The 24,510-nt window shown below is 40.3% G+C and overlaps 2 protein-coding genes across 5 annotated transcripts in view; one reads left to right on the plus strand and one right to left on the minus strand.

The window, feature by feature from the left end:
* The first annotated feature begins 817 nt into the window (after positions 1-817).
* Positions 818-8,165, plus strand: ndufb2 (NADH:ubiquinone oxidoreductase subunit B2). The gene is made up of 4 exons (XM_080191700.1): positions 818-947; positions 4,185-4,329; positions 6,880-6,976; positions 8,064-8,165. Exons 1-3 carry the CDS (start codon positions 859-861, stop codon positions 6,952-6,954), a joined length of 309 nt encoding a protein of 102 aa, XP_080047826.1. The 5' UTR covers positions 818-858; the 3' UTR covers positions 6,955-6,976; positions 8,064-8,165.
* A 558-nt stretch (positions 8,166-8,723) lies between these two features.
* The window catches only part of prdm4 (PR domain containing 4), a 30,273-nt gene continuing 14,486 nt past the window's right edge, over positions 8,724-24,510 (minus strand). For all 4 annotated transcript variants that reach the window (XM_080190961.1, XM_080190965.1, XM_080190962.1 and 1 more), the window contains exons 8-12: positions 23,957-24,042; positions 19,287-19,414; positions 17,337-17,603; positions 15,031-15,199; positions 8,724-11,983 (exon numbers count right to left, since the gene is read on the minus strand). In XM_080190961.1, the coding sequence (XP_080047087.1) occupies positions 11,680-11,983; positions 15,031-15,199; positions 17,337-17,603; positions 19,287-19,414; positions 23,957-24,042 (954 nt within the window). In that variant the 3' untranslated portion in view covers positions 8,724-11,679. The remainder of the gene's footprint in view (positions 11,984-15,030; positions 15,200-17,336; positions 17,604-19,286; positions 19,415-23,956; positions 24,043-24,510) is intronic.

Raw genomic sequence — 24,510 nt, forward strand, 5'->3', positions numbered from 1 at the left:
TCATATGATAAACCCTTCATTCCTGGGATCATTCTTGTGAACCTCCTCTGGACCCCCTCCAAGGCCAGCACATCTTCCTAAGGTCTGGAGCCCAAAACTTTTCGCAATACTCCAAATGGGGTCTGACCACAGCCTTATACAGAAACGCATCCCAGTTTTTGTATTCTAGTCCTCTCGACATGAATGCATTTGCCTCCCTTCGTTCTGACTGCACCTGCACGTTAACCTAAAGAGAATCTTGAACAAGGACTGCCAAGTTCCTTTGTGCTTTGGATTATTTAGAAAATAGTCTACGCCTCTATTCTTCCTATCGAATTGCATAACCTCACATTTTTCCACATTGTATTCCACCTGCTGCTTCTTTGCCCAGTCTCCTAACCTGTCCAGGTCGTTCTGCAGCCTCCCAACTTCCACAACACTACCTGCCTCTCTACACATCTTTGTATCATCTGCAAATATAGAACCATGCCCTCAACTCTATCTTCCAGAATATGAATGTAAGTGGTGAGAAGCCTTGTCCCTAGCAACAAGCCACGCCCTAGAAACAACCTCTAGCAACAAGCCACGCCCCTAACAACAAACCCCATAATAACAAGCCCACTGCAACAAACCCCGCCCCATCAACAAGCCGCCCACCAATAAGCACCGCCCATCAGCAACCCCCCCCGCCCCACCAGCGGGCCCCGCCCCCCCTTGACGGGCTAGAAGCGGGTCGCCAAATCTCGTCCAATCGAGGTCCCCGTTACTGACTATAACCCAATGAGAGACGCTGTTGCTGCCGGGCTGCTGTTATCCAATAGGGGCTGTTGTTACTGCGATATGGTGCAGTGACGGGCGAGGGTTGGGGGAGCGGACGCGATGTCCTCTGTCAGGGCGCTGCGGTTGGTGCTGCGGAGCGGCTCCCGGTTACTGCAGGGCCGCAGTTCAGGGAAAGTTCCGGTAAGGAGGTGAGTGTCAGCTCTCCAGCTGCACCGAGTGGATGCAAACAGGTCACCAGTGACGAGGGGGAGGTGTGAGTAAGAGAGGTGGGAATTCTGGTAAGGGTCTGCGACTTTATTATAGCTGCATAAGCTCCCGATTTTCGGGATGTGTTGTACAGGGTGGGTCGGGCCATATGGTCACAGAACCCTTCATTCAGTTGGAGCATTTGTCTCTTGTAGAAAAGTTTGTGCAGAACTCCTGTGATGAGCAGTGTAAGAGAGACATGATGGTCTCAGGGCCCTGTAGGTAAATGAGATGTGGATCATTGAATCCCTACCTTGCAGAAGGAGGCCTTTCGGCCCATTGAATCTGTATTGACCACAATCCCACCCAGATCCTATTCTTGTAACCCCACCATATTTGTCCTACTAAACCTGCTGACACTAGGATCAATTTGGCATAGCCAATCAACCTAACTCGCACATCTATGAATAAAAGCAAATTACTGTGGATGCTGGAATCTGAAACCAAAAGAGAAGATGTGGGAAATCTCAGCATGTCTGACAGCATCTGTAAGGAGAGAAAAGAGCTCATGTTTCCAGTCCATATGGCTCTTAGTCAAAGGCCTGCTGACATTACTTGCCAGACCTCCTGAGATTTCCCAGCATTTTCTCTTTTGGCTGCATGTTTTTGAACTGTGGCAGGAAACCCAGCTGAACCCTCTCAGACATGTGAAGAATGGGTAAATTCTACACAGGCAGTGACCCAAGGCTGGAATTGAAGTCGGATCCTGGGTGCTAACCACTGTGCTGACCAGATCATGTTGGATGGTTCAGTGAACAGATTAAAAGGCTATGACAGAACTCTCAAATGTAATTTGGGCTGTTGGTAAGAAATACCTTCCCTGTCAGATCCTGATGACATCTGGAACCTCAGCAGTATTATATGTTGTCCTTGTGGCAGCAGTGGGGAAGATTGTTGCCCAATTCCTTCTGTAATGTGCCCTTGCAGATACATAGTAGCTTTAGTTGTGTTTCATCCTGGGCTGTTTTGTAATGCAGGACACTGCTCTATGCTGTATTGTCAGGGGTGCACAGCATCAACTTAACACACTCTTTGGTCTGCCTGAAATGTGCCATGTTCACTGCAAAGAGCAGCCCATGATTGAGGGTTTCAGTCTGATGTTTTCAAGGTCCAGGACTGTGTACTGAGGGATACACAAGTGCAGTTGCTGCAAAGACTATTGGGGCAATATCACAGTTTGAAACCTTTCCAAAATAATACACCATGGGTCTGGAACCTTTGGAAAACCTCTCCAGGCTCCATTTACCAGAAAATATGATGTGCAATGTCCATTGTAAATATAGATTGTAATTATGTGGAATGGCATTTCAATTCCATGCACTGGATTGAAAAAAAAATTGAATTGTATGTCAGAGTTGTAGAGCTTTACAGCACAAAGAGTACCTTTTGGTCCATGTTTGTGCCAACCATCTATTCTAATCCAGTTTTCCAGCACTTGGTCTGTAGCCTTATATGCCATGATGTTTCAAGTGCTCATCTAAATGCTTCTTAAAATGTTCTGAGGGTTCTTGCCCCCACTACCCTTTCAGTAAGAAGTCGCACAACACACGGTTAAAGTCCAACAGATTTATTTGGGATCACAAACTTTTGGACCATTGTCCCTTCATAGATGACTCACTTCTTGCTGAATCCACATCTGGCATCTCCACATCATGGCCACCCTCTCAGGGCAGACAGTACCAGATTCCCACCACCCTCTGGATGAAAAAGATTTCCATCAAATCCCTTGTAAATTTCCTGCTCCTTACCTTAAATCTATGCCCCCAGGTTATTGACCCCTGGACGAAGGGGAGAGGTTTCAGCTTACATACAGTTCAGATTGGCATTTACAAAATGTACTTTTGCAAATTTTATGGATAAAGTATAATTTTGTAAGGGCATTTCGAGCAAAATAAAAACTTGCATTTACATAGTGTCTTTTGCCACCTCAGGATGTTCCTATGCATTTTTCAGTTAATGAAATTGGTGTAGTCACTGTTGTTATAAGAAATGTGATACAGCACAGCATTGCTTAGCATAAGAGGCCATTGGTCCTTCTAACCATTGATCATTTTCCTTCCTAATTCTAGAATTGATGGCCTTGGACCCACTTTATTAATGGATGAATCCAGGTCCTTTAAAAATAAACTCCGTGTAAATTTGTTTCATCATCCTAACTGTTCATTCCACAAATTGGTCACCCTATTAAATTGCACTTCTTTAACATTGAACTCTTGTCCACCTTGTGATTGGATTCTGTACCAGATGTTAAAGAACTTCCCTGAGTGTAAAATCTTCACATCTGAGAAAATCATATGGTCTCTTTTGAAAATCAGGCCGCCCCCAATTTCCTGCTTCCACCACCACTCCCTCACTGTTCTGCAGAAGATAATGCCACAGGATTGATCCGCTTTCCTAGTAGATCAGAAATCAATAATGTAGATTTCCTCTAGATTCCCTTTTAATAATTGTACAATTTTCCTTTGATAGGAAGGCCAGAACAGAATTCCAGATGCAAGGTTAAGTACAACTTAGACCAAACCAGTATTTTGTTTATTTTCTTGGACGTTTATGAATATTGAATAACTTGTTTGAATGGCCTATTAAAGAAAATAGGCTAGTTAAATGGCAGATAGTCGTGCAGTGATGCTGTGAGAGAGCAGTGCCAACCACTATGCCAACATGCTGCTCTGAAATTGTATCGGTTACAATAATAAACTGAAGTCCTGGAATATTCCCTTCAGTTTTACTCTTGATTTGAATTCACTTTACTCCTTTGAATTTACGTGGGTGGTGGCAGACAATACTGCAGGGATCAGTGAAACGTGAGCTGATTGGCCTGTTCAGGTGAGCAGAAAGGCCCTTGTAGCCTTTCTTGTCTGTTGTTGCTTTTCAAATCTTTTGTCAGCTTAAAATATTCGAAAAGAAAGCTGTCTTAGAGACATTATTGTACCCTGAATGTTTGGTTGGTGTAATCTTTTGCACTGCTCTGCAGCCTCGATTATCTGCCAAAGGATTCCCCACCTTTATGGTGACTAAGAACATAATTGAGGTTCTCCTGTGGTTTGATGAAATTTGATCATTCCTTGGAAATTTTACTTGGGTTTATTGCCCTTCCTCAGAATGTTAATTAATTACGTTTCAATCCATGACAATATACATTTTCTAACATATGCCTGTCTTACTCCCTCCTTTTCCAGAGCTGGTGGTGGGCCCCACATTGAACCTCAATATCGACAGTATCCACAATTGACCAAAAATCAAGTACTGCAGTCGGAGTTTCTCAGTGCTTTTATGTGGTTCTGGATTTTCTGGCACCTATGGCATGATCCTGATGCAGTCTTTGTGAGTACTTAGTGAACTTCTAGTGTTCTGATTTTCATTTCACATCTTAGGAAAAGATGAAGAATTAAACCTTGCCTGGCTCTTAATATTCACCATCAATTTGCCAATTGTTTAAGGGATGGTTCTGTAAAAATTTATTTTCTCAGTTCTAGTACTTCAATGTTATTCCAGACTGTATGTCTAACTAGTACTGTAACTCATTATCAATTTAAGGATATTCAAAGCAAATGGAAGACATCTGAGCTCCTAACTTATTCAGTTGGGGATTGTTTTTTCTTCCACACTATGTTGAAGTTTTGTTTTGTATATTAGAGTGACAATACAAGTTTTAAAAGGGTGCAAAACAGAGACCCCTGGGGTGTTGGTGCACATAGTATGTCCTGCCACCTTCAATGTTAACAAAACAGTTAAGAAAGCATTTCAGACCTTGGACTAAACTTGCGTAAAACACTGGCTCAGGCCCCAGCTGAAGTATTGTGTTCAATTCTGTGTGTTACATTTTATGAAGGACACTAAAGTTTTGGAGAGGATACAGAAGAGCTTTACCTGAATTTGTTCTAGGAATAAGGGGCTTCAGTTACAGGGATAAATTGGAGAAGCTGGGGATTTTCTTTTTGAGAACAAAGAAGGTTAAGAAGAAATTTGATAGATCTGTACAAAGTTATGAGGGATTAGATAGAATAAATGAAGAGAATCTGTTTCCTATTGCATAAGTGTTGATGACATGAGGGCACAGACTTAGCCAGAATGACTAGGATTTGGAAAGTACCGGCTGAGAGCGTGGTAGATCTAGAATCAATAGTAACATTCTGAAGGGAATTTGATAAATACTCAAAAGAGAAGAGAATTGCAGGGATATGAGGAAAGAGTGGGAGATTGAGACTAACTGAAGTGCTGTTCAAAAGAACCAGTAGTATAGACGGACTATCAAGGTCATCTTCAGAGCTATATTATTCAATTCAAACAACAACTTGTATTTATATATCATTGTTATTGCAGGAAAACATGTGAATCACAGGAGAGCTATTAAACAACCCTTGACACTGAACCATGTCAGGACTTGTTCGGACAGATGATCAAAAGTTTGGTCAACAAGATGGGTCTCAAAGTGAGAGAATCCAACCCTTTGGCCTGGTGATACTGTTGCCAGTTGGGAAGTTAAAATTAGGAAGGTGCAAAAGGCCAGATTTGGAGGAACGTAGAGATCTGAGGCTTGTGAAGCTGGAAGAGTTTACAGTGATGGGAAGGGGTTAGATTATTAAGGATTTTTAAAAATATATATTGTTTTCAAATTGAGGCATTGTTGAAGCAGGAGCCAGTGTAGGCCAGAGTGCATAGAAGTGATGGGCAAACGAGACCTGGTGCCAGCTAGGACACATGCAGTAGAGTTCAATAATCTTCTCATTATGGTAGTATTTGTCATTCTGATGTAGAAATTGAGAGAAATTTGAAGTTTTGGTAGACTTAAAATTCCATTTGATCCTACCTCTTGACACAGTTCACATTCAACAAGTGGCACAAAATTACAGCCAAAACTACTTTAGATAAAGGAATAGATGCCTCCATGCCTTATCAGAGGGATAAAAGTAGAGACTGTTGAAAGCAGAGTTCTGTTAGGTTCAAGAATTCACTGACACCTCGTGGTCTGGAACAATCGTACGATTTATTAGGAGTTCCTTCTGTCTTATTATTCTCTTTCTTAGTCGTTATTATACATTATTTCAGAGAACTATTCATGTTCATTGGTTAATTAAACACAGTTGCAGAGGTGGCCAACAGTAATTGGTTCTGATGTCTGATCATACACTGTACACAAGTTAGTGGTCGCTGCCAAGGTTAGTTGATCACAGTGCTCTGAATGTATGTGCTGGTCTCGGCATGTTGTAACATTGTAAGATGTCCCAACACAAGTAAAACCTGAGACCTCAGCATAATTCATCCCGTGAGTAAATGTTAATACAAATACACTGTACAAAATGTTATAAAAATTAAAACAGCTAGCTTCCCACAGTTCTGACTGAATACATCTATACATTTTATGAAATATAAACACTGGAATCAAACAAAAACAGAAAATATTGGAAAATCTCAGGAGGTCTGACAGCATCTGTGGAGAGAGAAACACAGTTAACATTTCAGGTCTGGATGACTCTTTGCTCTGATGAGTCATCCATATTTGAAACGTGAGTTCTGTTCTCTTTCCACAGTTGCTGTCAGAACTGCTGAGATTATCCAGCATTTTCTGTTTTTGATCCATATAAAGTAAATAATGTGCACATAAATAAAAGTACACAGTCACCATTGCCTGTTTCTAGAGAGCAAAATATTCCTGAAATGTTGTCTGTTTTAAAAGATTACAAAAAAGCTTACATTTTCAGCGTTTAGTTTTGTTTTCTGTTGATCTTTAATTATTTGTCTATGATTACAGTAGAAGTAAACAAGGTGTAACAACAATCTACCCTTTCTTTCTGGATGTATGATTTTGAGAGAAGATTATGTTTAAGGTATTGCATCCTGCTCCATTTAGTAATAACTAACATTTTATAACAGGGTCATTTTCCTTATCCTGATCCCTCCAAATGGACTGATGAGGAGCTTGGTATCCCTCCAATTGATGAAGAGTAACCTGAATAGCTTTCCTGAAATGGTGAGTATAATGGATCTACAGTCTGTACTTGCAGAGTTGGCAAAGTACCTGCAACAACCACTTGTGTTTATATAGTTTCTTTAACATAAAATTTCACAGGAATATTATAAAGCAAAATTTGATACCAAGCCACATAAGATGGTATTATGGCAGGTGGCCAAAAGCCGAGAGATTTTTAGGAGCTTCTAAGAGAGCCCTCATTGACTAGAGTAATCATATGCTAGAACCATTGCCCTTAATGACAAGCACAGATACTTCCACGCAGGAGCATCCTTTGTCATTTTAAGCAAAATCCGACTGTTTTGTCAGATAGTCTTCCACTATTCAATAAATTAGTCACCTACCTTCCTTTAATGTCAGTGTTATCTTGGCAATTGGCCTTGTGTGTTGTTATTTCTAGGAGATTGAGACTCATAAGTACTGTAGGTTTTTATCCATATTATTTTGTTGTATATCCTGTCAGTGATAACTGACATTGTCCACTCACATCTGTATCTATAAGACTTGATTACCTGTAAATATTCACGTTCCAACCATTATTTTGTAAATTGAGTTTGTCTGTATATGCCTTGTTTGTGAACAGAACTCCACTTACCTGACAAAGGAGCAACACTCCAAAAGCTAGTGGCTTTTGCTACCAAATAAACCTGTTGGACTTTAACCTGGTGTTGTGAGACTTCTTGCGGTGATAACTGATGCAAGGGTTTGTTTCCCTGGGAGTCAGTTCTGCAGTATCATTATTCCTGTCTGAGTGACAGAAGTCTATTTAATTGTGATGAGCCCACCATGAAGTTTGATCCTGTCCTCACCCTGCATTCAGATGAACATCTTCCAGCAAAGAGCAAAGTCACTGCCAATCTCTTTTGTTTTTTTCCTTTCCAGTTGCCCCACCTAGCAAAAGTGTAGAACTGAGCTAATAGCCGTGGTAGGAATCAAACCCTGAATCTTTCTGATCTGCATGTCCCAGTAATGCATTAAACAGTCACTTACCTGCTGAGCCATTAAGCAACAGGAGATTTTTCTTGTAAATATTTGTAGTTCTTAAAACTTGAATGCTTTAACATTGGTTTGTATTTTTCTTCCACAGTGATTCCTTTGTGGACATTTCTGGGGAAATTTATCTGAACTTGGAGAAACCACCTTATTGTAAAATAAATTGTAATAAATATATATATTACCTGAACGATCATCCTTTGTGCAATTTCTTTCCTTGGATTTTTAGTTGTGATTTTGGCACTGTACAAAGCAGTCCTATGTACTATGTCAAAATTAGTGCTCTCTGATAATTACTTTGGTTAATTCTTTGCTTTTGGTCTGGATGTTGGGGCAGCAGGAGATGCAATTGGAAACTTGTTTAGTGCTCTCCCTAGTGATTTATTCTATACCTCTGGCCATTAAAAGTAGGAATTCACTTAACTAGAACTATTACTTAATAAAGCATACACCAATTGCATAACTGTCTTGGGAGCTGGTTTAGCTCAGTTGGCTGGGCAGCTGGTTTGTGACGTAGAGCAAGGCCACCAGCATGGATTCAGTTCCTGTACCAACTGAGGTTATTCACGAAGGCTTGCCTTTCACCTGACGTGGGGTGATCCTCTAGTTATAACCACCACCAGTAAGAAGTCTCGCAACACCAGGTTGAAGTACAACAGGTTTGTTTGTAGCAAACGCCACTAGCTTTCAGAACTGGCTCTTCCTTCGTCAGATGGGCTACCTGACGAAGGAACAGCTAGTTTCGAAAGCTAGTGGCTTGTGCAACCAAATAAACCTGTTGGACTTTAACCTGGTGTTGTGAGACTTCTAACTGTGTTTACCCAAGTCCAACGCTGGTACCTCCATATTATAATCACCACCAGTTAGCTCTTCCCCCTTTAAAAGAGAGCAGCCTCCAGTTATTTGGAACTATGTGACTTTACCTTTATTACTACAGTGAATATTTTCAATTAACTATTGTTTTACCCAACAAAATAACTTTCCATGTAATTAGGGAGGTAGGAGTTCATTTAATTTTAACTCAGATTATGGTAATTAATGCTGTATTGGTTATGGCTTTAAGAACAGTAGTAAAACTAGGTAACCATTTTTAATAAATGGGGGGAGGGGTAAACTAAAATGTCGGAATGTGTAAAAGTTTTACAATATGTCTTTCAAGAAGCACTTGCATACAGAATAAATCTTACTGCCTTGAATGTCAAACTCACCTTCAATATTGTAACTATCTGAATACAAGCCCAATCACTTCAATTGCCTGTTTGTTTCATATCGTCTTAAAAAGAGGTAATAGTTTAGAAATCACCTGAACCCAATGTCATAGCAGTATTAATGTGATAGGAAGAATTCAGAAGCACTTACTAGGCTGAGAGAAAATCACTCATCTGATGACAGGGAACCAAAAATGGTGATTGTTGAGCAAAGAATTGCTCAACACTAAGGCAAGTGCTCAGTTAAATAAACTTGACAAATCTTTCTACAGCCCTTTTGCTGGTAGTGGGAGGCTGTAAAAGGAGTGCTTTATTAAATTATTTTTTGGCCATTTTACTTGCTCCCAATGCTGAAGTTGATCCTGGTCTTCTTGCTGTCATAGGCCAAGCTACCCACTGACTCAGGTTGGTGGGTAGCCTGGTAACTTGAGGATACCAGCCAGCTGGACAGGAGGTCTGGTCTGCAAGTCTTGACAGCTCTTACATCAACCATCACGTTTGTGTGAATACACCAGCTTAAAGGGATGTGATCTGTACTTCTAGTTCCAATTATAGACATTACATGATCTTAGACATTACAGTTTAGTGCCCTGATCTTATGCTCTCCAGAAATGATCACCGTTATCCAAAGGAGCTTTCCATCAATAAGGCTTAGATTGGAATCCAGGGGAGACATTTCTGCCCAAACTATAATACAATTGCTAAAAAATATTTTTGCAGGATAAAATATCTTCCAGTGCATCAAGCTTGAATACTTTTCCTAATCACCTAAAGCATTTGAGTTTAGCAACTTGAGTTTTGAGTTTAGGAGAATAACCACTTGTCCCCACTACATTTTCACTTAAAGGCCAAACTTCATCATTATTACTGATTTTGAATGGAACACTTTTAGCTGTGAACTCTCTGGGAGCAATCACCATATCTTATACAAGTACAATTGTATAAAGCCCACTGCTGAAAGGATTTGTATGACAGTTCAGCCTACATAGATTCACAGTCTGCATGGTTCCCCACATGGTTAGCAACTTTGTTTGACCAGCTAATTTTGAAAGAAATACCAAGAAAAAAAGACTTCTGGTACCAGAAACTGGTTTATTTGGCTTTTTTGTAGATCAGTTTTGGAAGGCAAAATGTTGAAACAAGATTATTTATTTTGCCTTTAACATAAAAACAATGCTACATTCCAATTCATATATTAGTTTGAATGGAGCATAAAGGAAAATATATTACAGAAAAATTTACAATATATTACACAACTGCATAGGCTATTATGTCCAGTTTGGCTAACAATCCAGATAAAAGCAAATTACTGTGCATGCTGGAGTCTGAGAAAATGCTGGAAAATCTCAGCAGGTCTGGCAGCACCTGTAAGGAGAGAAAAGAGCTGATGTTGCGAGTCCAGATACCCTTTGTCAAAGTTAGGATTAGGTTGCTTTGACAAAGGGTCATCTGGCCTCGCAACATCAGCTCTTTTCTCTCCTTACAGATGCTGTCAGACCTGCTGAGATTTTCCAGTGTTTTCTCTTTTGGCTAACAACCTTTCTGCCTGCCCATCCACTGCCTACCTATTGATAAGCATGCATTTTGTCTTAAGCCATTACACAGTCACAAGAACTAAATAATTATGAGGCAGCTCCACAAATTGAGATTTACAATCTCCTGAAGCTTCTCACTGTTCAGTTACAGTTAGAAAAGTGTGGGACTGCTTCACATGCCATGTAATATTTATCTTCTAGTGTGCATATGGAAAGCTCTTTTACAGTGAACAGTTAATTTCTAAAATATTAAGACAGAGAATCAGCTCCTATACAAGATATTGACTGTGATACTGGCACATATTTGTCCTTCACTGGGTTAAAACAGTAAATTGTGCTGATTTAACTTGAATATACAAGCCCTTCATTTATCCTTGATATCTCCATTAATGGGCTGCAAGGAGCTATGCTCCAAATCCCACAGCAGCAATAACCACAGGACAGCAAGTAACTACTCTCTTTGTCCATGTGGCAGAGAATGCAAAATCTCTTGAAAGCTGGCATCTGTGGGTTCACTCAGGGCAGTAATCTTACTGGTCAATCTCAAAAATGTTTCAATGATTCTATATAGAAATGAGAAGACACTCATCTGGACACATATACATAATCAAAGAATTGACCTTGTTTGAGAACTTATTTTAGAATCTGACCATTTATAATCTGTTTCATATTCAGCAGTAACAGACTGCTTGATACAAACTTTACTGCTACATTGCTGCTCTGCTCATCCACTCTTGCTTCATGCTGCACTGTCTTCAGTTCTGCATTAGGTGCACTTTTTAGTTCAGGGAAGATGGACTTCAGACTCTTAATGCCAATCATTTAGAATTCTGTAACCTTTCAGATGGCACCCATTAACTCAGACGATGAAAACTGCATTTGGTCCATGAACAAGTTCTTGCTTAAGTTTTCAGCCCCATGTGCTTTGCTCTTGTTAGACAACCACTGAAGTAATTTGCAATTACTACTACTGAGCACTGTCTTCTGTGGTGTAATCTTCATTGTTCAACTGGCAAGTCCCAGCACTAGATTGCAACAGTTCTTCATCCTCACTATCTACTTCCTCTTCCTCCAGATCTTGCATAGGCAGGCATGTCTTGGAACCTTTACAAATCTTTAAATGTCTAGTCAAGTGATATTTTGTCAAGTATGCTTTTGAGCATTTCTCACAAATGAAATCCCTCCTTCCTTCATGTGAGTTGAGATGTTTCTTTAAGTGAGTGGTCCTCCAGAAGAGCTTGTCACAATTTGGACACTTGATTTGTCGTTCTCTGCACAAAAACATATAAAAACAATTCTTTAAAAAGGATGCTTTTTAATTTGCACTCTTTTTAGTAGATACCATATATGGTTATATGTAAAATCAAAGTTCCTCCACCCCTAATCTTCAATGATGACCTAAAATACCCATTAACAATATTATTTAAGCTAACCTACTTGTAGAGTTTTCCCCATGATTGAAATCTATAGCAACCTGCATGAGTGAGCAATAATTCTGTCATTACGTTTAGGGCTGATCTACCTACCCCTGTCAAGAAATCAGTTGACACTGATTTTAATCCTTTTGAGGTGAACCTAGTGCAGGTGTCAGTGTGGGCTCAGTGACAGTATTCTTGCCTTAGTGTGTGTTCAAGCCGCATTCCAGTGGCATGATCATATAATCTAGATTGACATCTCTGTGCAGCACTGAAGGAACATCGCTAAATCCCAACTGGTGTCTTTTGGCTGAAATAATTCATGGCACTACTCAAGGAAGAGCAAGACTCTTCTAGCAACATCAAAAACATTGTGTGTTCATCTCATTGCTACTTGTAGAACAAACAGAATTACATTACACAGGATAAAGAAGTAGAGAAACAAGCTATTCCTCCATTTTTTTCATTTAATCTGCCATCTCCCTCAAATCCATTTACAGTATTCCCTTCAGCCAGTTCCTGTGGTAGCAAGTTCTACTTGTGACTATCTGGTATTGATATATTCGAGTTATGCTCATCCCTGCAAGAGGAAACATTGAGTCTACATCCACTCTTTGTATCCACTCTATTAAAACTATTCATAATAGATGATTTTAAAATCAGATCACCCTTCAGCCTTTTTTCAAGCAAAAAAGATAGCCAGCCTGTAATCCTTTCCTGATATGTATCCCATGCATTTCTGGCATTAACTCTTTGCAGCCTCAGTCCCAACATAGACAAAAGAGCTGCCCTCAACATTAAGGCAGCATTTGACAGTGTGTGACATCAAGGGGCCCTAGCAAGATTAAAATCAATGGGATTTGGGGGGGGGGCGGGGGGGCACATTTCTTTGATTGGAATCATACCGTGCACAGAAAAAGACGGTTGTGGTTGTTGGAGGCCAATATTTCAATCCAGAGTATCACAGCAGGGGATCCTCAGGGTTGAGTGCTAGGCCCAACAATCGAAGCTGCTTAATTTTAAATGCATTCATCTCATTACTCAACTCAGCATTCAATGTCATGTCCACCTGTTCTATCTCCTTGGTAAATACTGAAGGGAAATAATTATTTAAAGTTTAGACGAGTCTGTTTGCAACATTTTGAAGATGTATGTTAATAAATGTGAAATCTTCTTATGAACATCTCATGGTAAATTATTGTCTAACTATACAAATATTACTGACTGGAAGGCACAGTGGTTAGCACTGCTGCCTCATAGTGCCAGGTACCCGGGTTCAATTCCGGTTTCAGGTCACTGTCTGTGTGGAGTTTGCACATTCTCCCCAAGTCTGCGTAGGTTTCCTCTGGGTTCTCTGGTTTCCTCTCACAGTTCAAAGATGAGTGGGTTAGGTTGATTGGTCATGCTAAATTGACCCCAGTGTCTAGGGATTAGCAGGGTAAATATGTGGGGTTACGGGAATAGGGCCTGGATGGGATTGTGATCAGTGCAGACTTGATGTGCTGAATGCCTTCCTTCTATACTGTAGGGATTCTATTATTCTATGGACTAGGAGCGTGGGAAAAATTACATGACCAATCCCACACTGCTGATAGTATGGTGTAAATTAACAAGTTTTTGCTGTTTATGCTACTTCTTAAAAGCCTTTGACACACAGGATTGTTATTGAGTTCAATGAATATGTGACTTGTCATCTTTTAAAATGTAACCATAGATAATTGATTCAGCTACAGTTAATTAATATTAGCTCAATAATTATATTGTATTGGGAAGTGTATGTTAATTGGCAGATATCTAGTTAATTGTAAGACTTGCAATTTTGTAACATGCCCAAATAATAATGCAATAAATCCAGAAATTACAAATGTGATGGTGCGAGAAGCTCATGTTTCAAAGTAACACTACACACATAGAACAAAATTGTATTTAGTAATTTCTCAGTGTAAAATATTAAGCATTTGTTTTGAAATATAGTGACTAAGAGGATCATAATATATTTTCCCAGGAGCTTTTGCTACTTTCAAGAAAAGTATAAATTGTGCACCGCTGGTTAACAGTATAAACTGCCCTGTGGAACCCAGAAATTCTGTAGGATTCATCCAGGGGTTCCACCGTAGATGTGGCAGTTTTTATTTTGAAAGAAGCTGTCTTTCCAGCTTGTCTAATCAAAGATAGACTTCACACTGCACTGGCTACTGATAGATGCATTAGACAGCCTATCAGCAGCCAAGGCACTGAGAAGCTAGCTTCTGATTGGATGAGCAGGAAACAGCCAACAAAGACAGTACTGAAAGGCCAGGGTGAGAGTGAAGGTGGAGCAAATGGAGCGAGGTAGGCCACAGCCACGAGGCGGGAGGGGAAGACAAATCAAGGGTAGGGCAGGCTGACTCGGGGTATGGGACAAGAGCTATGGGTGTGTGTGCTTCTTTTGGGTGTGAATCTGTGTGCGTGTCTAATATGAGAATCCAGTTCTTCAGCAGCACTTCTAATATTAGACAAGTTTGTAAGCAAATGAAGTGGCAACACTCCGCCCAGTATATTTGCAAAAAAGGTAAGATTTAACTATTTGCTGAAGAAGTTTAAAAAATAATAATTATGGTTCATGTATACATGTCAGAAATGGAAAAGGCTTTTCTCAATTTGATTTTGTATGTTTATGCCTATTGTTCAAAAACAACTAATAACGCTTCAGCATAATAAGAATAATTTATAATTCTGTCAGTACTCTTGGAAGGTCAAAAGAGTTTTGTGGGTGGAAAAGTTTGGGAAACACTGTTCTAGAGAGTATGTATTGATTCAGTTTATATATAATTGATACACTAGATTCTGCAAATACCCTTACCAAATGCTCAAAACTAACAGGGAAGAAGAACCACATTTCAACCAGCTAATAGGTGACTTACTGTGTGTGGGTCAGCACATGCTGCCGGAGATCCTGCCGCCGCATGAACATCTTCTCACAATAATCACATTTCAGGTTCTTCTCTCCGGTGTGGATTATCATGTGGGAAGCCAGGTGAGCCTTCTGGGTAAAAGACTTGTCACACATTTCACAGCGGTAATTCTTTTGACCTGGAAGTGAATGTAAATAGATGAAATATATTTTAGTTAGTTATTCAGGATATAAGCCACTTACATTTATTTTTGTTAATATCCCATTACTTTTCTTATGTTTCAGTTCAAAGGAAGGGTAAACTTATATTTACTTCCTGAAACTTTGAGTCATGCCTCGGTCACCCCTGGACTCGGCTACTCTAATAGCTGGCCATCTGTGTACCAAAGACTTTCAACTTCAACTCATACCAAATGTGCCATAATTAACCTATCCTACATTTCCCACTTGCCCAGTGAATGGTCTTGGTGACCTGTAATGGCTTCTACATCCCCAATGCCTGCAATTTAAAATTCTCATCCTTGTGTTTAAATCCCTTCCTGGACTTATCCCCTCCATCACTAAAACCTTTTCCAGTCATACAAATCTACCAGCTCCCATCTCCACACTGCAACCACTTGCTCTGAAACTTCCTTCCTTAACCCTCACCACACACAACTTCATTTTTTCTTTAAATCCATCAGTTAGACTAAATGTTTATGTCATTCTGCCCTTACGGTTAGACATTTACGTCTTCACAAATCTCAGAAGGGTCTTTTTCACATTAAAGGCATCACATAAATGCAAGCTGTTTTTGCAGCACCTTATAGCATTTTTCAGAAGCAAATACTTCAACGATTAATTATTGCTATGTGGGCAAATGTGGTTCCCTCCAAGGTACGATCAGAAATGTGGATGTGCAATCATCAGTAAACAATGTTCAACACTATTCACAACTCCTGAGATACTGAAGCAGTCTGTATATGCAGCAAGACCTGGATAACATTCAGACTTGGGATGATAAGTGGCAAGTAACATTGTGCCACACACATACCAGGCAATGACCCACTCCAATAAGAATCTAACCCGTGACATCCAGTGACATTACCATTGCTGAATTCACCAACTATCAAAATCCTGTGGGTTACCACTGAACAGAAACTGACTGGAACAACCATATAAATACTGTGGATATGACAGCAGGTCAGATGCCAGGAATTCTGTGGAGAGTAACTCACTTCCTGACTTCCCAAAGCCTGTCAACTATCTATAAGGAACAAGTCAGGAATATGATGGAATATTCTCCACTCGCCTGGATCAATGCAACTCCTACAACACTCATGAAGCTTGACATCATCTAAGACAAAGCAACCCCACTTGATTGGTAATCCATCCACCCCCACAGCGGCTGCAGTGTGTACCATCTACAAGACGCACTGCAACAACTCATCAAGGCTCCTCTGGCAGCACCTTCCAAACACCTCAAAGGACAGCAGATTCATGGAGACACCATCACCCGCAAATTTCTTTCCAAGGCACACACCATTGTGACTTGGAAATATGTTGCTGTTCATTCAGTTCCTGGGTCAAAATCCTGGAAATCCTTAACAGCACTGTGCGTGTACCCATACCACATGGACCACATCATCACCTTCTCATGGGCAATTAGGATGCCAATAAATGCTGATCTTGCTATTGATACTGACATCCCACGAATGAATAAATTTTAAAAATCCAGGCAGTACAGCAGAATACAAAGTAATGAGACCGATGCTCAGTCTTTTGTTTGGTGGTATTAGTTGAGGGTAAATTGTTGGACTTTCAACATTCATTGGAACCATTATCATAGATTATATGCTCAAATTAGCTAGATATAAAAGGATATATTTGTATAGCACCTTTCATGACCACAGAATGTTCACACCTCTTTACAGCCAACAATGTAGTCATTGTCATAACCTAGGAAACAAGGTGGGCAATTTGCACCCACAAAAAGTAATGTGATAACCAGATGATCTGCTTTCATTATTTGGCACCTGATTCCTGGTAATATTCTGTGCTAACTACAGAGGTTGGGTTTAGAGATTTATCTATGTAACAAAGTTAATTATTCCAAGCTGTGAAGTTTCAATGAATAAGGCCCAGATGGAAGTTCGCCAGTTTTATGTGGTGAAAAACATTCACTGAAATAGGAAAACTATTTTTTTGCTTCCGGTATTATCCTTGCTCTGGGTGCAGGGTAAATTACAGGAAAAAATGTTTATTGTAAATAAATGTCCTTGATCAGTTGCAATGACTGGTGGTAAATTTAGCTGAAGCTGAGAATAGTAGACCTACCTGTGTGGATTTTGAGGTGAGTTCGCAGGTTGCTGGGATCACTGAATGCCTTACTACAGAACTCACACTTGTGTGGTTTCATCCCCATGTGCCCCATCATGTGAACATTCAGTTTGGTAGAGGAGGTGAATGCTCTTGGGCAAATGGAGCACTTCCATTTCCTTTCTCGGCTCTGTCCATGGCTGCTCAGATGCGACTTCAGCTCACTGTATGTGCCGTATGCTTTCCCACAGTGACACATGTGCACATCTGGATGTTCTGGAACTCCTTCAACAAAATAAATGCACATATGTACATATTCCACTCCTCTACATCTGGTACAGAGCTATAAAGAGACGTGTTTTTGTAATAAGAAGCAGTAGTAGGCCATTTGGCCCTTCATGCTTGCTCTGTCACTTAGTAAGACCATGGTTGATTTCATTGTGGCCTTCCTTTCCTTCCTGACCCCCATAACACTCAAATCATTTGTAGATCAATAATCTATCTCACCCAGCCTTGAATAAATATTCAATGAGTCAGCTTCCACTGCTCTCTGAAGTTGATAATTCCAAAGATTAACAACCAGCTGAGAGAAGAAATTCCTCCTCATCTCCATCTTTAATGGGAAACCCCTTATTTTGAAACTGTGCCCCCCTACCTCTGAGTTCCCTCCCGAAGAACAACATCCTCTTTGCATCTATCCTGTCTTTCAGAGTCTAATGTATTTCACTTCTCATTTCTCTAAACTCAAACGAGCGTAAGACCAACCTGCTCGACATTTCTTCATAAGACAACCCTTTCATTCCAGGAATTATCTAATACACTCAACTGCCTCTATTATAAGTATATTCCTCCTCAAATAAGACCACCAAAATTTCAGGAATTTTGTGGTCTTAGCTGTAGTAAGACTTGCCTAGTTTTATACTCCCTGTTCATTGTAATGCAGATCAATATTCCATTTGCCTTCCTAATTACTTGCGTGCTAACATTTTGTACAGGACACTTAGATCCCTCTACTGCAGCATTCAGTTTCTCCAATTAAATAATTTTCTGCTTTTCAATTCATTCCACTGAAGCAGACCACATCCTTTTTTCCAAATTTCACTCCATCCACCAAAACTTTAGAGAAAGGAATAAAAATAATTTTCTTTTTACTCTTACAACCATCTTAATTAGGGGCCCTATCATAGCTTTGAACAAATAAAAGAGGAAATAACATAACTCCAAATATCTACCCTATACCCCCACGACACTCCCGTGAATTTCACAAAGTAGTAGATCATGGACAACAGGGACTTTTGTACAGCAGCATACATTTTCAGAAATTACATAAGTCCTATTGCCCAAGTAAACATCAAAAAACTCAAAACTTTGAAGACATAATGCCAACTTCTAATTCCTAGCGATGCCAAACTGTATGGCTACGTACAGTGATAACAACAGAATCGTGTTGCAGACTTTGCAATCCTTGCTAAATAGAATTTCCCAGCTGTTATATAAATTGAATTGGAGGATAATTAAAGATGAACAAATAAAAAGGAATAAACAGTAAATATTTCTAAACATAATAAGAAATAACCACATTGTTTCTAATTTCAGTCTTTGGTCTAGAGATTTTGAAATATGGCTCCTAGTTCCTATACATAAAGATTTTGACCAGTAAACAGAAAAATGGCTCCTAAAACACTTGCATGCTCGCTGCCCAAGTATATATCCATGTTCCGTGCAGAATTATTACATTGTACTAGAAGCCCAATGGGGTACCTAATGGAGAGATTTCACATCTGCTGTTGAGTATGGGTAATAACTACTGCTATCTATGCGTAATACCAAAAATTCCTTTAGATTGGAATAAGCTGGTATTAAATAGCTGCACAAATGCTTGAGGTTTGGCTATTGCTTCTTGAACTATCCAGAGTAATTAAGTAAATCTAGAACAAATGAATGGTAAAACTGACCCAGTCCACTTACCAAGTTGCCTTGCGTAATCCCTGGTGTAATAAAACAGTAACTCGTGGTCAGGAGGCACCTCCCGGGATGTACAGAAATAAATCTTCCCATTGTGAGGATAGGCCACCAGGTTTTGCTCCTCCCGCGTCCTAGAGGAAATAACAGACTAAACAGACTAAAAACGTTTCATTTTTAAAATCCCTCTTATTCACTATGCCAAGCTTTTTGCTTTCTTGGCACTGGCAGAATAAGGAGGCATTATATTTTTGTCTGTTTTGAGTAGCACATCAGCGGGAGGCTCAGAGATGTGACAGAAAGAAACCTAGGAGTTGGAAGCAAGTTGAGCCCAACCTCCTCAAACAGGCTTCCAATTAATTACTCCTTTGAAACTGAACCTTGTGACTGTTCTTGTGGAATATGCATCTGCCTCCCCATGCAAGTAACTGTTTATCTTGGTCAAATTTGCCTTTCTTACTTGTAGCTGGATAAACATGCATTGGAAACAATTCAGAAATAACTCTTAGTCTAATTCCTGGGATGAAGGGATTGTGCCATGGGGAAAGATTCAGCAGGTTGGGCCTATACTCATGGGAGTTATTTAATGAAACATACAAGATTTTGAGGTGGACTGACAGGATGTTTCCTTTCATGGGACATTAGAACTAGAGGGGACTGTTTCAAAATAAGGCTCTTCTATAGAAGATAGAGATGCAGAGGGATTTATTCTCTCGGAGGGTCATTAGTCTTGGAACTTATTCTCTCGGAGGGTCATTAGTCTTGGAATGGAAGCTGGGCCATTGAATATATTCACAGCTGAATTTTACAGTTTTTTTTGTCTACAGGGCTGGGGAGGGGGGGGGGGTAGTAAATGTTATGCCCCCTGCAGGCAGGAAAATGCAGTTATGTCCATAATCAGATCAAGCATCATCTTACCAAATGGTGGAGCGGGCTCAATTAGCCAAATGGCTGACCCCTGCTCCTACTTCTTATGATGTAAGGATTTATTGAGGTCATCTTGGAATGAAAGGGAAATTTTATTACAAACAATTACCAATGATACTGGGCATGATTGGAAACCTAGACCTCTGCATTTTCCTTTTCTAGATTTCATCAGGAATCCCGTAATAAATTACATGGTTAAAAGTATTGATGTCAAAAGTTATTACAGGACAAGGCTTGATATGCAAATTCAATTATTCAAGTAATGGATTGAGGACTTGAGTAAATTACAAATTATTGTCAAATTATTTTGGGGGAGTATTAAGTGGCAATCTGATTCTCTGCATGCATGTACAAGCACACAGTAATCAGGCATGGGACACACAGAGGGAAAACAAGCTATAGATAAGCAACATTCCATTTAAGATTGGCACTGAAGGATACTAACATAGAGAAATACAATAGCTAATTTGCACATTGCAAGGTCTCATAAGCAGCAGTGAAGTAAACAACCAGGGGCAGAATTCTCCCATCTTGAGGCAAAATATGGTGGCAGGTAGCACCAACCAAAATGGCAGGATCCCACGCCAAATTTTGCATTTGGAACCTGATTAATTCTGCACAGTGGAGTTCCTCTCCGAACTCCTGGTGGGCCAGCAGCTGATTTGTCCGGCCACCATCTAAGCCAACGGTTTCAAAGGTCTTGGCGCTATATTTAAATACAAGTCCAGCACATCATCTCACTTTCTCCAGTCCACTTGTCTTCACCAGATCATGCAGGATGTCAGTAACCCATAGGGAAAAGGATAGCAGCCTCAAAAAGAAGGCCATTCCTTGATTTAATCATCACCCCCCCCAAACCTATCACCTGCCCATTCCCTACTTGGAGCTCCAACCACCATACCTGGAGTCTTCATGTATTCCCTTCCAGTAAACAATACGGTATCCCTTTGACCGCCCTCCCTCCCCCATCTTCATCCAGAAAACCTCCCCCAGGCCAGTCAAACTTTTGGGGTGGCTGTGCAAGTCCCACAACACAATGCTGTCCAGGTAAGTACTGATGTGTGGCATCAGGGACAAGGAGACCACCCCCCCACTGTCCCCGCACACCCCTATCCCAGGCACTGTACTGATCTGATTCTGACGCTGGAGAATCTATGGGTCCGGCAGCGTGGTACTGTCCATGAAGACCAGCTCGACATGGAGATGAAGGAAGGATCTGGTCTACCCCAATAGGGTGGTGAAAGGTGCATCAGCAGCAGCGCAGCACAATGACAGAACGTTGTTACACTCTCCCCAAAGTTTTTGGCAAACTGAGGAACACTCTGTGCACAGCACTCATTTGCAATCGAGTTTGATGCCAATATAAATTCCCGTTGGTGTAATGTAAGATTGGAATGCCTGACAGGATGCCAACGGGCAGCTGTTCAATCAGGACTCATGAAATACAAAAGGAATTTGCATCACCTGACAACGGGAAGTGTGATCCACCATAACCTGCCATTGAGAGAATTACAGCAAGATTTTATGCCAGAGGATTTCGGACTTTTTGGCTCTTGCCAGATTCACCATGTCTTCCCAAAACCAAACCCACCACAGGCTAGTTGAGAGAATTCTCCATGGACGTTCTGTTTTAGTGATGTGGAGTGTGGCATTGTACACTTGGAGAATTCCCCCATCTTCTTCAAATAGTTCAGAAATCCTTTACATCCATTCAAGGTCACATTGGGCCTCAGTTTAAATTCTCAACCAGAATACAGCGCTTCCTTACTAATAGCCACACTGGCAACCTAGATTATGTGTTCAAGACCTGGAGTGATTCTTCCATCACTGAGGTAAGGCTTACATTGAATACAAATAAAAAGAACCAAATGTAAGATTCACAAAGTCAATGCTTCCGGAACAATTGTAGCATCAGGAATAAAAATGTCATCCTCAAGGCCAGCTACAATCAACAAGTGCTTGTATTAAGTGACTGCACCACATGAAAGAAGGAAATGAATGGGAGAAGGAACCAACTAATAGTGAAAAATTATTTAAAACTTTCTGTAAGAGGTATGTAACTATGCAAATATATCAGCACATTATGGAGAATTATGCACAGTGACAAAGGGCATGTGCTCTGGGAATGTAATATTTTCTGCTCCTCACATCAGTGTCAAACATTCACAGCTCAGGTACACCTGAAGCCTCCTCTGCCCTGGCCCCATCAAATATTCCCAGCCCAATAAAGCATCAGTGAAATGCAAGAGTATTCTGCAGTGCACAATTCTGCACACTCAGGGCGAGTACAGGGTGGGAAGTATTCCATTACATTAACCACGACCCCTAGAGAGTACTCTCTTCACACCAATATGATCCTACTTCCGTTATCTTACATTAATTATCCACCAGAGATGGAGCTGAAACTGCCCCAAACATGCTTCACAATGATCTTCATAGCTCATGGAAAAGGAAGCATTTATCCCATCAGCCTGATTTTCAATATGACCCAGAGGTAAAATGCCAGATAAATGACCATGCGACTCAGGCTCCAATTCTACTCAACAGTTCTTTCACCATACAGAGAATCTAACCTAACGGCAGTTGGCTCCCTGCCACTGGTAAAATGCCAGTTGAACTACAGGCGTGGCACTCGCTGCTTATGGGGAAAGGGGGATGGGGGAACAAAAAAATTCAGTCCTTAGGGCTTTTTGTACATAATGGGCTAGAAATTGCTGCAATGGTAGATTTAGCACTGAGCAACATTAATTATCAGGAGTATACTGTACAATTCCTCTTACATCGACTGAATCTGTTCCATTAAATGCTGCTGATCTTTTTGAAAACCATCCGAGGATCCCGAATCTTTTCAGCATTTAACTTAATCACTGCTTCCTATTTTATCATATTCGCTTTCAAGTTTGGTGATGCCATACACCACTTTTGGCACTGGCACTTATCCAAAGCATTCAGTGACAGGCTCAGTTGATAGCACTCTCACCTCTGAGTCACAAGGTCCTGGGTTCGAAACCATTCCAAGGTTGGGCACAAACATCAAGGATGTCACTCCAATGCATTACTGAGGAAGTGCTGCATCATTGGGGATGCTATTTTTTGGACAAGACATTAAACCAAGGCCTCACTTGGCTGTTTGGGTGGATGTAAAAAAAAATCCCCACAGACTGCTTCAAAAAAGAGCTTGGAGTTATTTCTAGTACCCTAGCCAATATTTATTCATCAATTGACATTAAAAGCAGATTATCACATTGCTTTCTTGTATTCGTGCACCCAGGTGTCAAGTTGGAGAATGTTTGCCCAGAACATCCAGTTACACCATTTTGTTTTAGAAATGCAACATGTTTTTATACCAGATTTGCATGGCTCTGGGTTGAGAATTGTACACTGGGATGAGTAGGAATTGTCAAATTCATGGGTTCTACATAAGCATGTTGTAGTCTTTCAATCAGTATTTTACCATTTGTGTGATCTGTATTGCTCGCTTCCCCACATTCCATATATCTAGTGGAAATTGTTATGTATTTAAATGGGTGGACGGTTGCATTAAGACCTAATCACATGATTTGACGGTGATGTCATTAGGGTGTTGTCACAGACTCCTGTTTTACTTGCAATTTTGGTACTCCGCACAGCACAGAGAACAGCTCTTCAATTAATCTGTTGTTAGTTGTATCTATGTGTGCAAACCACATTTCTTTTTGTGCAAAAACCCAAACCCTTACATAGTTAGGACACTACAGAAGTTGACTCACCTAGCTCTATGCACAAACATCATCCAGTTACAGATGTTCTCATCTGCTGTTACTATTAGGAACTCCAAAACATAATTATGAAATATCTAGATTAAAAAACAAAGAAAATTACACCATTGGATAGAATATTTAGTGGTTGCAAGAAGACATTGATAACTAGCAGAATGGGCAGACAAGTGACAGGCAGAATTTAATACAGAGAAATTAGGTGATAAATTTTGGCAGAAGGGATAAAGTGATCTTCATAAATAAATGTACTGAGTACAAAAGCAGGGAAGTTAGATTGAACCAGTATAGAGCTCAGGTTAAGCCACATCTGAAATATTGTGGACAATTGTGGAGGTGTTGTTGCCTATCCTTACTGATTGCAGTCTTTAGATTAGGAAGTTTAGGGTCTAGTCACAGACAGAGGAGCCAAGCCCTAGGCCACAGAGTTTGGAGATACATTTTGTATGAATAATGGTGCTGAAGGCTGAGCTGTAGTGAATAAATAGGAGTCTGACCTAAAGGTCTTTGTTATCCAGGTGTTCCAGGGTTGAGTATAGGACCAGGGT

Source organism: Carcharhinus amblyrhynchos, chromosome 6 (assembly GCF_965287045.1).
Source record: "Carcharhinus amblyrhynchos chromosome 6, sCarAmb.v2.hapA, whole genome shotgun sequence".
NCBI classification, from domain to species: Eukaryota; Metazoa; Chordata; class Chondrichthyes; order Carcharhiniformes; family Carcharhinidae; genus Carcharhinus; species Carcharhinus amblyrhynchos.

What these genes read in the sequence shown, in the direction of transcription:
- ndufb2 (XM_080191700.1), top strand. Translation starts at nt 859, where the DNA reads ATGTCCTCTGTCAGGGCGCTGCGGTTGGTGCTGCGGAGCGGCTCCCGG. An exon ending in GGGAAAGTTCCGGTAAGGAG is followed by an intron (nt 948 to 4,184) that starts GTGAGTGTCAGC and finishes CTCCTTTTCCAG; the next exon opens with AGCTGGTGGTGGGCCCCACA. An exon ending in ATGATCCTGATGCAGTCTTT is followed by an intron (nt 4,330 to 6,879) that starts GTGAGTACTTAG and finishes ATTTTATAACAG; the next exon opens with GGTCATTTTCCTTATCCTGA.